General features: G+C 43.8%; 1 protein-coding gene and 1 long non-coding RNA gene across 3 annotated transcripts in view; both read left to right on the top strand.

Moving 5' to 3' along the window:
* The window catches only part of LOC135205523 (uncharacterized), a 236,147-nt gene that overhangs the window by 69,227 nt on the left and 150,565 nt on the right, over window positions 1-16,355 (top strand). The window lies entirely within an intron of this gene.
* LOC135205550 (uncharacterized protein C2orf42-like) overlaps window positions 1-16,355 on the top strand; it is a 47,125-nt gene that overhangs the window by 23,631 nt on the left and 7,139 nt on the right. Inside the window, exon 4 of the mRNA XM_064236311.1 lies at window positions 14,983-15,234. Coding sequence (XP_064092381.1) covers window positions 14,983-15,234 — 252 coding nt within the window. The remainder of the gene's footprint in view (window positions 1-14,982; window positions 15,235-16,355) is intronic.

Here is a 16,355-nt window from a genome sequence, read left to right on the forward strand (position 1 = left end):
CAAAATACCAATAGAAAATCTCCCAACAACACCTTCCATGAGGAGTGCCGACCCACAGAGTGAGCAGCTCGTACTACTACTACTCCATCCCATGCTGCCGACTGCTGCGCCTCTAGTGGCCATCCTTTTCAGTTAGCACCTCACGAGCAGACGTGATATTTTTCTCTCTGTGTTTTTTTGTGCCCTTTCGTTGGATTTATCTAGGATGGAGCGTGCAGCTATTGCAGCAGCTAAGTTAAGTACTCAGTATTTATGGTAGTTGGTTTTTTTCCGGCCCTCGGTCAGTATTTGCCGTTTTTTAGGTATAAATACGTACTCGGGGTCGGAAGCATGGCAGCATGGTTCTGCCGCGTGGTGGGTTTCGTTCTCGGTCTCCCATACCTAGAACATCCCATTCTCTATGTACGCTCTATATTTATTATCCGTTTTTTACTTAGGGTACTGTCTACTCAGGTTTGTCATGCATGCATGTCTTTTACCTTATGTAGGCTTCTTCTTTCCAGACCCTAGTCCCGGCTCTTAGTATCGGCCTCTGACTAGCTTTGAGTGGTAGACTTTCCTTCGGGTTAGTCGTACACTCCTGGATTTTTTCTCCTACTTTATTGTTTTCTTTCTTTTATTTTATTTTATTATACCATGTATTTTGTTATGGTTAGGTTAGTTGGGCGTCTGGCTTAGCCTAGGTCCTGGCTCCTTGAGCCTATGCTACCGCTCATCAGTTCGGTTGCTTCCCTATAGCATCTCTCTGATCAGTCGGTTTTGGCCCAGTGGGTCTCTATGCTACCGCTTTTCAGTTCAGTTGCTTCCCTATAGACATCTCTCTGATCAGTTGGTTGGTCCTAGGTGTTTAGTTGTCTTATTTTAGCCTTACCGTCTCGTGGTCACTACGCGATCACGAGACAGCCAGTACGCCTGCCCAGTCCCCTTCCCCCCTCCTCCCGCTCTTCCATAGAGTCGGGGGTTGGGGGAGGGTGGGGCAGTCTGCCCACGCTCGCTCATCATACCCGAGCATGCCTCCCTCTCTCCCCCCAGGCGGAGGGGCCAGGGAGACGGGACAGACCCAGACTGGACGCGACCTCTCCGGCTTCTCGGTCCGGCCCGGTGGTGATGTGATGGGGGGTACTGGCCTTTCCCCCCATCCGTTGCTTCCTTGTCGCTCGGTTCGCTCGAGCCTGTATTTGTCTCCTCGCTCTTCCCGACCTTGCTAGGTCTCCTTTCATGATCGGAGTCCTGGCATCCAGCGGGAAGTTGTTTGTCCACCCAGTAGGGTGGACCGGAACATACAGTGGGTCCCTGCTAACCGTACCGTATTGCTGAGTTACTACACTCCGCTACGCACTGGACTTGCTCCGGTTCGTTTGAGTTTTAGGTTTAAGAGTTATTAGATTAACTATAAGTTTATCTTAAGTACCTTAAACCTCTTCCCCCCTCCCCTACATGTTTTACCGGATTCTCCGGGATTATAGCCTATTCAGGCGGGGCAGGGGGGGGTTATGCTAAAATTTTTTCCGAGCTCCGGCATGCAACGGAGTTCTTCTGTCCTTTAGCCTGTAAGTGTTATTCTTTAAGATACTCATGTGTCTTCCCACTTACAGGCCACCAACTGTGAGCATCCGGGATGCGCCGCCACACTTCAGGACCCTGTGGACACGAAGTTTGCCGGTCCCATGCTCCATGCGCGACTCTGCACGGGGACATCCAGGGTCTGGTACCATGAGACGTGTACCATGTGTTACGATCTGGTGAGCCTAGCTTTTAGAAGGGGTGAGTATTCCATCTCCGGTAGCTGCTCCGCTTCTGTTTTAGTGCTTAAGTTTTTATTATCCACTTTAACTTAAGGCATCTAAGTTTAAGTTATATTTAAGTTTTAGTTTAAGTGATTCTTAAATCTAACCTACGCCCTCTCTTCCAGGCGCCGGCAGTGAAGGATACCGCACTGGCAACCCTGCGGGCCTGGGTCGGCGGTTTTGGGAAGTAACCGCCGCCAAGGGTATGCCTTACATCTTGGAGAAGCGGTTGGCGCTGTTAATCTTCCCCGGAGGCAAGGCGACAGGATACGTCGACCCAGTAGAGGCGGCCCCTACTATCGCCTTCATCCAACAACAGCTGGCTGCCTCATTAACTGATCAAGACCAGGATATCTCCACAGACGTCGCGACTTTAGATATTAATGTAGAACCTATGGTAGGTGTAGACGACCTGTTGGTCGTGGAAGTAGGGTGGACACCCAAGGGTGGGTCACCCTTGGGTGTGACTGTTTCTTCACTCCTGCAACCTCTCCATCCTTCCAAGGGTTTACAGGTGATGAATTATATACTCCTCCTGACGCTTCGGTTAGACCTAAGGTCAAGGGTCAAGCAGTGAAATCCTTGTCTAAGACGTCGTCGTCGTCTAAGAAGTCGACTTCGGCGTCATCCTCCTCACGTAAGTCTCGGCTGCGAATCCCGGAGCAGGACAAGTCTAAAACTTCTAGCTCCGGCTCTAAGTCCTCGAGGAGTAAATCCTCCAGAGAGAGATCTCGCACCCCGGCAGAGTCCACCAGTTCCGCTACCCTTGGTTCCGATTCAGAGCCACCCCTCCACCTCCGCAGCAGCTCCGGCCTTGGACTCCAATGCTGGCCTGTTGCAACAGGTGGGCGACCTGGTTGGGTCCCTAAAGAGTAGTATGGAGCAAATGATCTCTCGTCTGTCGGATAGGATTACTTCCCAGGACTCCATTATAGCCGGACTGAGAGAAGTCCCTCTAGCCTCTCCACTTCACTTTCCAATACGAGTGGAACTCAGCTTCCTCCGTATGACTCGCTACCTCCGCGTTCTCGATGAACAATCCATGGAGAGTAGCGTCATACGCCCCCCTTCCAAGACGGTCTCATTTACCATACCGGAATTCGGAACTCGAAGGATAGAGGACTTCGAGTTCTTCCCGGTAGACCTCCAGCCTCCGTTCATAGGCTACGCAAGGCTTACAGCTTCAGCCATGGTTCGGGATGATAGGGTGACCTAAGGAGACAGCCTCTATTCACGAGACCAGGCTCAGAGAGAATGGCTCAGATGTTTTAGAGGACATGGATTGTTCCAATACCAGGATACAACCTTTCAAGAGTCCCTTTACCATTTTCACAATGGATGAGAGTACCCCCGCTCCCGTTCCTGACAAAGATCGCGAGGTCTACCATCCCAGCGGCCCAGAAGGGGGACCCCATGCCTCAATTGAAGGAAGCAGATCCCACATCTCCGTTGCTCCCTCAGCCGAGAATTGTGGGAGGACTTGCCAAACACCTTCTCAGCTGGCAAACTCAAACCGGACTGTGCTATGGAGCAGTTTGGTGAAAAGCTACCCAGGCTCCCAGATAGCCTTATTCAGGCTGAATTTGACGCGAAATCGCGACTAGCCAGATCAATTAACTCTATGGCTATGTCGAGGTAGCAACCATAGCTTATGGCTCAGAACCGCTTTTTAAGCTCATGACCAAAGCACTGACTCAAACGGTACAGTCGGATATGTTTGAGTTTGCCACTGCTAGAACGAATTGTCGGAAGCATGTCCTACAAGAGGCAACCATTCGACATGAACCGAATAGGTTGCTCTCGTCTAACATCTGGGGAGCAGATCTCTTCCCAGAAGCTATGGTGAAGGAAGTTCAGTCAGAGGCTACGAGGGCTGAACCAGAGCCTTAAGGACCGTTGGGGCCTTACAGCTAAGAGGAGACAAGACCTAACACCTAAGGGTAAGGGTCGGGGGAAACCTAGGCGCTCCATCCTTACCAGAAGAAGCAGTCACGCTTTCCTCAGCAAGTTCCAGCGGTGCCCTTAGTGCAAACAGCCCAACCTTCCACCTCTAAGGCTCAATCACAGCCAATTTATGTGATATCCCCTCAACCTCAGCCCTCCACTCTTACGCCATCTCTCCAGCTTACAATCAAGCCTTCGAGAGTCAAGCTTCACAGAAGTATGACCGCTCGGGTAGGAGGCAGAGGTAGCGTTCCTTTCGTGGGAGAGGATCGGGATGGCCCCTTTAACAGGGGAAGCACTTCAGAGGAGGCCGAGGCGGGTTACCAGAACAATGAAGAACTTCAGGTAGGAGGGAGGCTGTTCCACTTTCGCCACCGGTGGAACTTCAGCGAATGGGCTCAGAGAATAGTGTCAAAGGCCTGGGTTGGAGCTGGTTGACGAACCCACCTCCATCCAGACCTTTCCGTCAACTTCCTTCCAAGAATTGACAGAGTACGCAGAGGACCTCCTTCAGAAAGGAGCTATAGTGAGAGTCAAGAGATTAAAATTTCAAGGTCGCTTGTTCAGCGTGCCAAAGAAAGGCTCACAAAAAAGAAGAGTATCTTAGACTTGTCCCGCTTAAACTAGCCATCCGCTGCGACAAGTTCAAGATGCTCACGATCTCACAGGTGCGGACCCTACTTCCCGTGGGGCCGTCACCACCTCTGGCGATCTTACAGACGCCTACTATCATATCCCTATTGCAACGACACTTCCGTCCATATCTGGGTTTCAAGATAGGAGACCAGACATTATCCTTCAAGGTAGTTCCCTTCGGACTCAACGTGGCACCCAGGGTGTTCACGAAACTAGCGGAAGTGGTAGTGCAACAACTCAAGATCACAAGGGATTATGGTAGTAGCGTATCTCGACGATTGGTTGATCTGGGCGCCAACAGTCGAGGAATGCAACAGAGCCACACTGAAAGTGATTCAGTTCCTGGAATATCTAGGCTTCAAGATAAACAGGACCAAGTCAAGACTCACTCCAGAGTCAGACTTTCAGTGGCTGGGCATTCAATGGAATCTATCCTCCATACTCTGTCGATTCCATACCAAACCAAAGGAAAGAAATAGCGAAGTCATCAAGCAATTTCTAAGTCACAAACTGGCGTCAAGGAAAGCTCAGGAGAGGATCCTGGGTTCTCTCCAGTTTGCATCAGTGACAAACGTCTTAATGAAAGCCAAACTGAAAGACCTAACCAGAATCTGGCGCTCACGAGCAAATGTCAGGTCCAGGGACAAACTATCCTCAGTCCCTCTGATTCTAAAGAATCGACTTCAGCCGTGGGCGAAGTCAAGAATTTGTCAGTGTCAGTACCCCTTCAGTTCCCTCCACCAGGGATTACTATCCACACAGACGCGTCCTTAAGCGGTTGGGGAGGGTATTCCCAGGCCCAAAAGGTTCAAGGAACTTGGTCACCTCAGTTCAGTCAGTTCCATATAAACGTATTGGAGGCAATGGCAGTGTTCTTGACTCTAAAAAGGTTGCGCCCACCAAGTACTCCCACATAAAGCTAGTTCTGGACAGCGCAGTGGTAGTACATTGTATAAACAGAGGAGGCTCCAAGTCACGTCATCTAAATCATGTGATGGTAGCCATCTTCTCCCTGGCAGACAAGTTCAGTTGGCATCTCTCCTCCACTCACATAGCTGGAGTGAGAAACGTCATAGCAGACGCGTTATCCCGATCAGTACCCTAGAGTCGGAATGGTCTCTGGACAACAGTTCGTTCCATGGATCCTTCAAAGAGTCCCAGGGCTACAGGTGGATCTCTTCGCATCCCAAGCGAATCACAAGCTCCCCTGTTACGTAGCCCCCAACCTGGACCCTCTGGCTATGCCACGGACGCCCTGGCTCTGGACTGGAACAACTGGAAGAAGATTTATGTCTTTCCTCCAGTGAATCTTCTCATGAAAGTGTTAAACAAACTCAGGACGTTCAAGGGTCAAGTGGCTCTAGTAGCCCCAGACTGGCCGAAGAGCAATTGGTATCCCCTAATTCTGGAGCTGGGCCTTCGTCCTCTTCGGATCCCCAATCCCAGGGCTCTCCAGTCAGTACAAACCGAAAGACTGTGTTCGCTTCCTCAGGGATTCTCAAAACCCTAACTTTATGGATTTCATGAAGTTTGCGGCAAAAAGAGATGCGAATATTGACCCTCAGAATATTCTCTTCTTGGAATCCGATAAGAGGGATTCAACTTTGAGACAGTATGATGCTGCTGTCAAAAAGTTAGCAATCTTCCTGAGAGAATCTGATATTAGAATCATGACAGTTAATTCAGCTATATCCTTTTTCAGATCCTTATTTGAAAAGGTTTAGCAGCTAGCACGATTACGACAAACAAGTCAGCCTTGAAAAAGATATTTCAATTTGGGTTCAACATAGACTTGACGGATTCCTACTTCTCGTCTATTCCTAAGGCATGTGCTAGACTTAGACCTTCTGTAAGGCCTACGTCAGTTTCATGGTTCTTAAACGATGTTCTAAAACTGGCTTCAGAAACCGATAATGACACATGCTCGTTTATAATGCTCTTAAGGAAAACCCTGTTTTTATTAAGCTTAGCTTCAGGAGCAAGAATTTCAGAACTGTCGGCTTTATCCAGAGATCCGGATCATATCCAATTCCTTCCCACAGGGAAGTACTACTTTTCTCCGGAACGTAGCTTTTTAGCAAAGAATGAAGACCCTTTGATGAGGTGGGAACCTTGGAAGGTACTACCCCTTCCACAAGATGTATCTCTTTGCCCAGTTACAACCTTACGAGCCTTTCTGTCCAGGACCTCCTCATCCTCATCGGGTCCCCTCTTTAGGAGGGAAAAAGGTGGAACTTTATCCATTAAAGGCATCAGGCAACAAATCCTGTACTTTATTAAGCAAGCCAATCCTGACTCTTTCCCGAAAGCACATGATGTCAGGGCAGTAGCCACCTCAATTAATTATTTCCAACACATGAACTTCGATGAGTTGAAAAAACAAAAAATATACTGGATGGAAATCGCCGACGTGTTCAAACGCCATTACCTTAAGTCCTTGGAAGCTCTGAAATTTTCAGCAGTAGCAGCGGGAAACATAGTTTCCCCTGATTCTAGTTAATTTGTAGTAGAAGATTCAGTCCTCCTTTCTACCTGCTTCACCCAACAGTTCGTCTATTCCTACCGTGTTCATTTACATTCACCTGGTGTCTTAGCTGCTTTGATGATGATGTAGTGGGTGCCCCTTATTTTTTTGCTAGGGACACTCACAGGATGATTATGATTTTGATCTCATGGATGTTACCCCTTATTTTATGCTAGGGGATACATCTCAATTATGATGGTTACGGGTTTTGTATATTAAGTCATATGCATTCCTTACATATTATCATTGTTGTTTAATTTGTTCATTTTTAATTGCTGTTATATATTTTGATACATGCCTTTACACAGATACTATTTTGTTACATGTAAGCCAATTTACCTCTGTACATATGTAATTACCTTATGATAAGAAACATGTTTAGAATTGTAAGGGTAATTTAAGGCATATTTCTATTTTGTAGTCACTGTGTATTTGTATCTTTTTAGCAATTTATACTCTTTTTTATATTTACTTTATTTTTTATTTGAGACCTATTCTGTTTTATTTTATTTCTTTTGTTACAATCTTGTGCTATTTCTCTGGTACGATTTCGCGCAGCGACACGAGCTGAGCCCAGAAAAGGGATTTTGACGTAAGGAAAAATCTATTTCTGGGCGATTGGCTCGTGTCGCCAGCGAAATCCCACCCTACCCATCCCTTCGCCCAAGATTGTCTGCTAACTTCAGGATGGCCACTAGAGGCGCAGCAGTCGGCAGCATGGGATGGAGTAGTAGTAGTACGAGCTGCTCACTCTGTGGGTCGGCACTCCTCATGGAGGGTTTTTGTTGTGGGAGATTTCTATTGGTATTTGGCTCGTGGTAGTGGTCTCACTCGCCTAGTGTTCATACCGACACCCTCTTGGAGGGTGAGCGAGTCAGTTATACTGACCTTTTTCTTTATTTTATTTATTCTCTGGTATGTGTTAGTACATTTACCCTAGAAATAATAGATTAAAGGATATTTCGCGCAGCGACACGAGCCAATCGCCCAGAAATAGATTTTTCCTTACGTCAAAATCCCTTTTTTTTTTTTTGAAAATTATGTGCTTTTGAGTTATGGTTGTTGTGAAGAGTTTGGGGATAACTCGGAACAATTTTTAATACTAACACGGTGGTTAGGATCAGGTGTTCGGGATTGGTTGTGTGCTCCTTCATAAGGTGTATTGTCATATAAGTGGATCAGCACCCATTGACAAAGTCCTTTCAGGCTCTGCCGAGTAAGCGGATAAGACCCCATCGGCAGACCCACAAGAACTCTTGGCCATAGATCATATATCTTGCTAAAGTTTCTTGAGGTGATGCAGACTCCTGGGCAGCACCCACGAAGTCTACCACCTATCAGGTAGGAACCAAGGTTTATTTATACCTACAACATATGTTGTTTACCTGTCTATTCCATAAGTAGCTGTCTCTTACCCTCCACCAAAGGGTGCCAATCAGCTGTGTATATATCTGACAGGTAAGTTGATTGTATGAAAATGATATTGTTATGATACAATAAAGTTTCATACATACTTACCTGGCAGATATATACGATTAATGGCCCACCCAGCCTCCCCGCAGGAGACAGGTGGAAGAGAGAAAATATGATAGAAAACGGGAATGGTTCCTAGTCCTGCCGCCCAGGGCAGGCCGGTAGATCACCTGACCTACCTGTAGCGAGTGGCGCAAAATTTGAATTTCTGTCAGGGACGATGGAGTCTTAGCTATGTATATATCTGCCAGGTAAGTATGTATGAAACTTTATTGTATCATAACAATATCATTTTTCATTACTGAAAGACTCTCCATCTTCATTGCAAGCACCAACTTTCCCGCCGAGCAGCAAATAATGGTGGAATAACTCCCTTAGTCATGTAAAACACAAGGGATTAGAGCCGTCTTCACGGGTTGGTGTCATCAATGGGACTTTTCCTATGATCAGAATCGTGAGAGTTCACTTCTCTCCGATCCAACTGTGAAGATGTAGGTCCACATTCACCGTAGTCATTCACTAAGTACAGTGGTACCTTGAGATACGAGATTAATTCGTTCCGGAACCGGGCTCGGAACTTGAAAAACTCGTATCTCAAATCAATTTTTCCCATTTAAATTAACTGAAATGTATTTAATCCGTTCCAGACCTATGAAATATACCCCCAAACCATCGTAAATAATGAAGAAAACACACATATAAATGTAGAAATATAGTACAAAAAAATTATACAGTAATATATTTTAGTAATGAATAGAATTGAAGTAAAATAAAGAAAAGAAAAAGTTAATTTAATCTAACCTTGGTGACAGTCGCGTGCGGGCGGCTAAGGGAGGCGAGTGACGGAGGGGAGGGGTGGACGGCTACATTAGTCCCGTTACGTAAACAGGAATTTTCCTAACAGAAAATGAAAAATGAACATAAAATGTAAACTAAAACTAAATTTAGCAATGAATAACAAGTTACGTAACACAACAAAAAGTTAAGAACACGTAATCTTACCTTGCTGACAGGCGAGTGCGGCTGGCTAACGGAGTCGAGTGGCGGAGGAGGAGGAGGAGGAGGGAGCAGGGAGGGGCTAGTCCCGTTACGTAAACAGCATTTTTTCGAACACAAAATGATAACATTAAAATGTAAACTAAAACTGCATTTCCTTAACTTTAATAAAAATTTGCACTTTCCTTAACTTAAATTTAGAAAAAAAATACTAAATGCACTTTAAACTTAAAACTTAACCTAAGCGATACGTAAGTTTAATCAGCACTTGTTTTCTGCCTTTTAGAATCACTTTCGGCACTTTCATTTGCGCTTCTCTTTAACAAAAATAAAAATTTTATCCAAAGAGCTTTGCTTCTGCCTCCCTTTTAGAATGTTCCGGAAATGAGTCAAACAAGTGTCATTAAATAACGCTGAAGCACGACTAGTCGAAACTTTTTCTGGATGTTTCTGTTCAATGAAACTCGAAAGTGTTTCCCACATTGCTAACATGTCTTTAATTTGACTTGTAGGAATCACTTCCTCCGGCTCCTCCTCCCCCTCGCTACAGCTGCTAATCTCTTGCAGGGCCTTCGTATGTTGCATCACCTGCAGCTCCTTCAACTCCTCAATTGAGAGTTCCTCCTCATGTTCCTCGACGAGTTCGTTGACGTCGCCCTCATCTACCTCCAGACCCATCGACTTTCCGAGGGACACAATCTCCTCCACCGTTGCTTGGGGTACGAACCCTTCGAAGTCCCTCTCTGAAACAGCATCAGGCCATAGCTTTTTCCACGCCGAGTTCAAGGTTTCGTCTCGTTACCTCTTGCCATGCCGAGTCAATGATACGTAAACATACGACGATATTGTAATGCTCTTTCCAAAACTCTCGAAGGGTAAGCTTGGTGTTCTCTGTCACCTCAAAGCATCGGCAGAACAAGTGCTTTGTGAAAAGCTTTTTAAAATTTGCAATGACCTGCTGATCCATTGGTTGCAGGATGGAAGTCGTGTTGGGTGGGAGGTAGAGGACTTTCACAAACTGGAACTCCTCGAGAATGTCATCTGAAGACCAGGTGGGTGGGCCGGAGCATTATCCAAAATTAATAAGGCTTTCAGTGGGAGGTTATTCTTTTGAAGATATTCCTTCACTGAAGGACCGAAGACGAGGTTTACCCAATCTGTAAGAACTGCCGCGTAACCCATGCCCTTGCATTCGCGCGCCACATTACGTGCAGTTTTTCTTTCAGAATTTTGTGTGACTTGAATGCTCGAGGATTTTCAGAATGGTAGACTAGCAGTGGCTTTACTTTACAGTCACCACTAGCATTTGCACACAATGCAAGGTCAGACGGTCCTTCATGGGGTTTATGGCCTGGCATCTTCGTCTCCTCTTCGGTGATGTATGTCCTCCGTGGCATTTTTTTCCAAAATAATCCCGTCTCATCGCAGTTAAAGACTTGTTGCGGGATGTAGCCTTCCTCCTCAATAAGCTCAGCAAACTCGACGATGTACCTTTCAGCTCCCTTTACATCGGCACTCGCAGCTTCACCATGCCTCACCACCGAATGAATGCCACTTCTCTTCTTAAAATTATCGAACCACCCACGACTTGCCTTAAACGTGTCTTCTGCTCCCCCTTCTGAAGTTGATGCCTCTTCCTTCTTCAAATCTGCATAAATAACGCGAGCCTTTTCGCAAATTATACTCTCCGTCACTGTATCTCCCGCTAGTTCCTTCTCTTTCAACCATACCAAGAGCAGCTTCTCCATTTCTTCATGGACATTTGTCCTTAATTGTGACAGAATTGTAGTTCCTTTAGCTGTTTTTGCACTTTTGATGGCATCCTTTTGCTTTAGGATGGTACAAATGGTCGATGTGCTACGCTCATACACCCGGGCCAGTTCCATCACTCGTACACCACGCATCGGCAGCATTCTCTTCTTCTTTTCGCCACTCTCCTTTGCACGTACTTTCTTTGGCCCCATGATGGTAGGTAAAAAAGTTCACTAATTCGTGAAAAAACAGCGAAAACACGAGTACAGCTCACAAACACAACTTAAATCTGTCGGCCACACGTGCGAGTGAGCTCGTGGGATGCTCCCAGCTGATGCTGCCCGCGAACGCCAACTAGCGGTGGCGTCCCCGAACCAACTCGGATCTCGGGACACAGCTCGGGTCTCAAGGCAAAAATTTGGACCGAATTCCACCTCGGGTCTCAAAGCACTCGTATCACAGGATGCTCGTATCTCAAGGTACCACTGTAGTACTGTTTCTACTACTGATGAGAAACCTCTGTCTTGCCATCACAGGGACCTCTGTCTGTAGAAGGCATTTGAGTCATTGAATGTGCACATGCCTCGCGAGAATCATCATCTCGTCTCTCAACATTGTTGATAAACAAGATAGACCATTTGCATGGTTCGTTCTCAACATCACCCTTCAAAAGGCAGGTGTCATGTCGTGACTACGTCTCAAATGCACAACCATTCGGCATCAGTTGACAAGGCCGAAACCTTCATGATCTACGCTTTGGATTTTGTATTGGTTGATCCAAATCAGTCATTACTTTGCCCTGTTGGTGTGTTGCTGTACCTAAGAAGGATTGACACCCTTCATTGAGTGTTGATACCTTTATCCACTGCTGACTTCCATGCAGAAGTGTTTAATAGCATGTCTTCCTACAAATCTTTCGAGATCATGGATAACTTCTCTGCAGTTCCTATGCATCCATTATTAGGTCCCTCAGAGACCGAGCAGTGCCAGTGGCTGGGTCCATTTCATCACCCCGAAGAATATGTCGGACCAGAAGATAGATGCAGTCTCATTACGACCCAATTTATATATTTTTTTCTTCGGGTCTGCCCACAGGTCCTTGGAACCTCTTTTCCTTGGACCGGTGGTGGATGCTCACAGGTTGTTTGCTTACCCAGCTCTTTCAAGAGGACAAGTTGCATCTCGCCTATGGTGTGCGGTTCTAGAGGTAAGAAGGATGCAAAAGTGACTGGCCTCTCCACCTTCCTCTCCTCATCCTTCTACTACTCTTCCTTCAAGTTGAGGATAGGACTTGAACTTACACTGGCTGGTCGGGCGATGATGCGGTAAGCTTGCACATCGAGTTTCCTTTCTATTTTTTTTTTTTATCAGAATCTTAGAAGCAATCCCACTCCTTCCTCTAGCAAGGGAAGGAAGGAGACTGGCAATAATGCAAACCCTTCCCAGGACTTTGCATTAATGCTTCCGACTGAATATTCTTCTCAGCCCTTTTCGGATGAGTCATGATCATGCAGTTCCTATACTCCGATAAGTTGTCAGAGGCAGGGCACTCCTCCTCGCTCTTACGACCAGAATGAATAGCCCATGTATGCTGAACTCCAGTCAGTTCTAGAGGCTCACTCACATCCCTCCCACCAATCAGTGAGTCTTCCTTATGTAAAGGACCGAGGGTTTGTATATCGTGTAGGAACAAATCACAGTTTTTTAAAGTGAGTTGTATTATGAAGGCAAAGTGGAGTGTTTACATCTGGGCGAAAGGCAAAGTGGAGTGTTTACATCCGGGCAGGTGGGCCTACCTGCCTACCAGATGGTAGTTACTGCCTAACCACCTTGTTCAAGAATTTAACAGCTGTATTCCAGCCTACGCTGAAAGTAATTCCTTATGAAAAGGACATCAGGTTTGTTTAGTTAGGAAAAATACAATTTACTTTCAAAAATTTTGATATTCATTTACTTGTATAATTGCTATTTTTAAGTAATGATTGGTACAGTTTTATAAGACATGAAAATAGGCCAGAGAATGCAATGATATTCAAATGCTGGCTAGTCTTGAAGTATATTTTGGGAGTTGATGTGCATGATCATGGAATTGCATAGTTATATGATGAGAGGAGAGACGAGAGAGAGACGAGAGATGAGAGAGCGGAGGAGGAGAAGAGAAAGACGAGAGCGAGAGCAGAGAGAGAGAGAGAGAGTCCAGTGCATTCAGTAGTGGGTTACACTGCCATGCATATTGACAAAGGAGAGAGAGAGAGAGAGAGAGAGAGTCCACTAGATTTAGTAGCGGTTATCCTGCCATGCATATTGACTTTATCAATTACTTTATTCACTTTGTTCAAGGAAGTCAAAATATTTACAGTTAAAAAAAGATAGAAGCTGTTATATTTTATTGAATTATCACAGTAATAGAGGTCAGAGGTGTCTGAGTTTAACACTGTACTATGAAACATGTGAATGAAATCCCTGTTTAAATTGGTACAGGAAGTTATTTTATGTGTATGATGTGAATAAATTATTGTCAGAAGTTTTGAATTGTTTAGAAATGATTTTACTTTATGTTACATCTAATCCTGTAATTACCATATATACTCGTGTAACACGCTATCTCGCATATCATGCGACCCCCAAATTTTCACCCTTAAAAAATGACCTTATCACGTATCATGCGAGTTAAATTTACGAGACCAAAATAACAATGGGCTAACCTCTTTTCCTCTTTATCTGTTCCATTTTTAGTTAGACTAACCCCTTTTCCTCAATCTCTTTATCTATCCCATCTTCTAGTTAAGTTGAAAAAGTAAAAGAGAATGCCCAAAAGTATTGTTAGTAATGATATACTTGTTTTGAAAATGCGTACAGCCTGAAATAGCTGATTTGCTATGAACAGCCAAATACGATAACAACAGCCTATTTGCTTGCATTTCAACCATCGTACGATAGTAAAAAATTACTGTAGTTATGTTATAAATGACATTAAGGAAAATAGGACTGATATATTTTTACATTACTATATCTTTACTGGCTATGAAGAAAAGATCAGCAAGGGCATATACTAGTAAATTTAATCTGTAAGTTTTAGCTGAAGTTGAGGAAAGAATGTTGAGCCACTAATGACTATTATCGTACATCAACAATGTTGATGAAACTCTCGCAAACTTCGGTATAGTGCCATCAAACGCAACCATAAACAAAATTTGAGAGAAACTCGTTTTAATCAAAACTATTGGGCATGAAAGAACACATCTTATTGTTTTCACTCCAGTAAAAGATAAATATGTAAAGCTCTTAGTATTCTGATGAGATCAAGTGAAAATATCGAATGAAATCTGTTAATTTTTGTTTACCCAATAAACATGCCCTTAGTGCCATCTACTAACGAAAAAAATAACTAAATTTTGTTCACAAACGATACATTTTTATGTGATATTTCGACTTGAAAACTTTGTATAACATAAAATAACCTTGTCATATATAAATAGAGTATTTTGAGATTCATTTGCACTAACTAGAAGCAAGAAAGTTAAAAGATCCATGGAAAAGATGCATATCAATTATGTTTGTATTTTATCATACAGTACTAATATTTGATTATTGCACTCGAATTTTATATCTCATGTATGATGCGACCCCCTTAAAATTAGCTCCAAAATTAGGTCTTCAAAAGTTGCATGATACATGAGTAAACGTATACAGTATATAATTTTTTCCCTTTAGATCCAGATCTGTTTGCTATTTGGCTTTTTTTTTTCTTTTTTTTGTGCATTGGGATGCCTATCCCATCAGCCACCATATAAAAGAATATAAACAATATTCAGACAATGTAATCTGGCAACAAGGAATATCTAATACTGATATCTTGGCCCTTTTCAGGTTCACCAGTCTACGTTATGTTCTCATATTAGAGCTGCAGCACAATGCTTCAAAGAAGCTATTTCCCTAACATTAAAAAATTCGGTGCTTAACTCTTTGTCCATCCCTCAATCCATCAAAACTGAAATATGGCAGCTTGCAACAGAAACCCCTGGACCACTTGTGCAGAGAGTGTCGAAAAACATAATGGTAGTCAAGTGTAAACCAGAAGCTCTGCACCCATTAGGATTTCTGCATTTTAGTTTTCAACAGGTAAGATATTAAGTCAGTGTTACTGGTCAGCTTTTAAATTTTCCCAGATCATCATGTTAAAATTTGCAACTTTTCTGACTAGTCAGCTATGTGGTTATTGTATTTCATGTGACATTCAGTGTATATACTACATTAAAACCAAATCTTTTGCCTTCAAGAGCATATTTAAACAAGGTACCTTCATATGCTCAAGATATTTTCATTGAAATGAATAATACACAAATGTAATGTTTTGGTTATATGATCAAGCCTTTATTTTATATGAAAATATTCAACTGACAGTACATTCGGTAAGTAAGCTATGCATATTGAAGTAACTGTCAGTTAATCCCAGTTGCTTTTTGTACTACCTTTTCTATAACTCAGACACTGGACATCCATTTTGAAGAGAGAGGTCAGTGACTATTTTGGCCTTCTACTATCATTATTTGTTTGTGATTTCATATTGGGAGTATTGTTTATTGTGTTGAGTTGATGAGTTTGCAACTATATTTGCTGCAATATCTCTAGGTGGCAACACATGAGTCTTTTTGCCTATCAGACAAAAGAAAAACCTAGTCTTACCACTCACTACTCCGCCTTCTGGTGGTTCATGTCGTGCTATTAATTGCAAATTGCATTCCAATCTCAGTGCTATGTTCCCACTAAGATTGTGTCTTCACAGAGCTCTTCTGAGAGGACTTGCAAACAAGAGCTTTGCTTACAAGTGGAGCTTCTTTTTGGCCTTTTAAGGAAAAAGCCTCTTGAGACTAAGTTGGTGTTGCCAAAGGTAATGGTTCAGCCTTGACATGTAAGGGATTAATATTCCTAAGACTACAAGAGTGGGTGCTGCTGCAGACCTGTTACCTAACAGTGGGTTGATAAGGCTTTCTGAAGCATTTGATAACCTGTGCAACATCTCTTAAGAAGCCTCACTCAGCCTCAACTTTAAGGGGAGCGCCTGACACTGAACCACAAATAATGAGAAAGACTAGTAAAATACGTACATCTGTATGAATAATTCAGGATAGGATCAGATGAGTTGTTCACTGTTTTGAACTGTTTTGTGTGTAAACAAACCTATCTAGAAATGTTATTACTAAAAAAGGATGTTTAGATTGTTTCATGGACAATTTTTTTCA

The sequence above is a fragment of the Macrobrachium nipponense genome, chromosome 24 (genome assembly GCF_015104395.2).
Source record: "Macrobrachium nipponense isolate FS-2020 chromosome 24, ASM1510439v2, whole genome shotgun sequence".
Taxonomy (NCBI): domain Eukaryota; kingdom Metazoa; phylum Arthropoda; class Malacostraca; order Decapoda; family Palaemonidae; genus Macrobrachium; species Macrobrachium nipponense.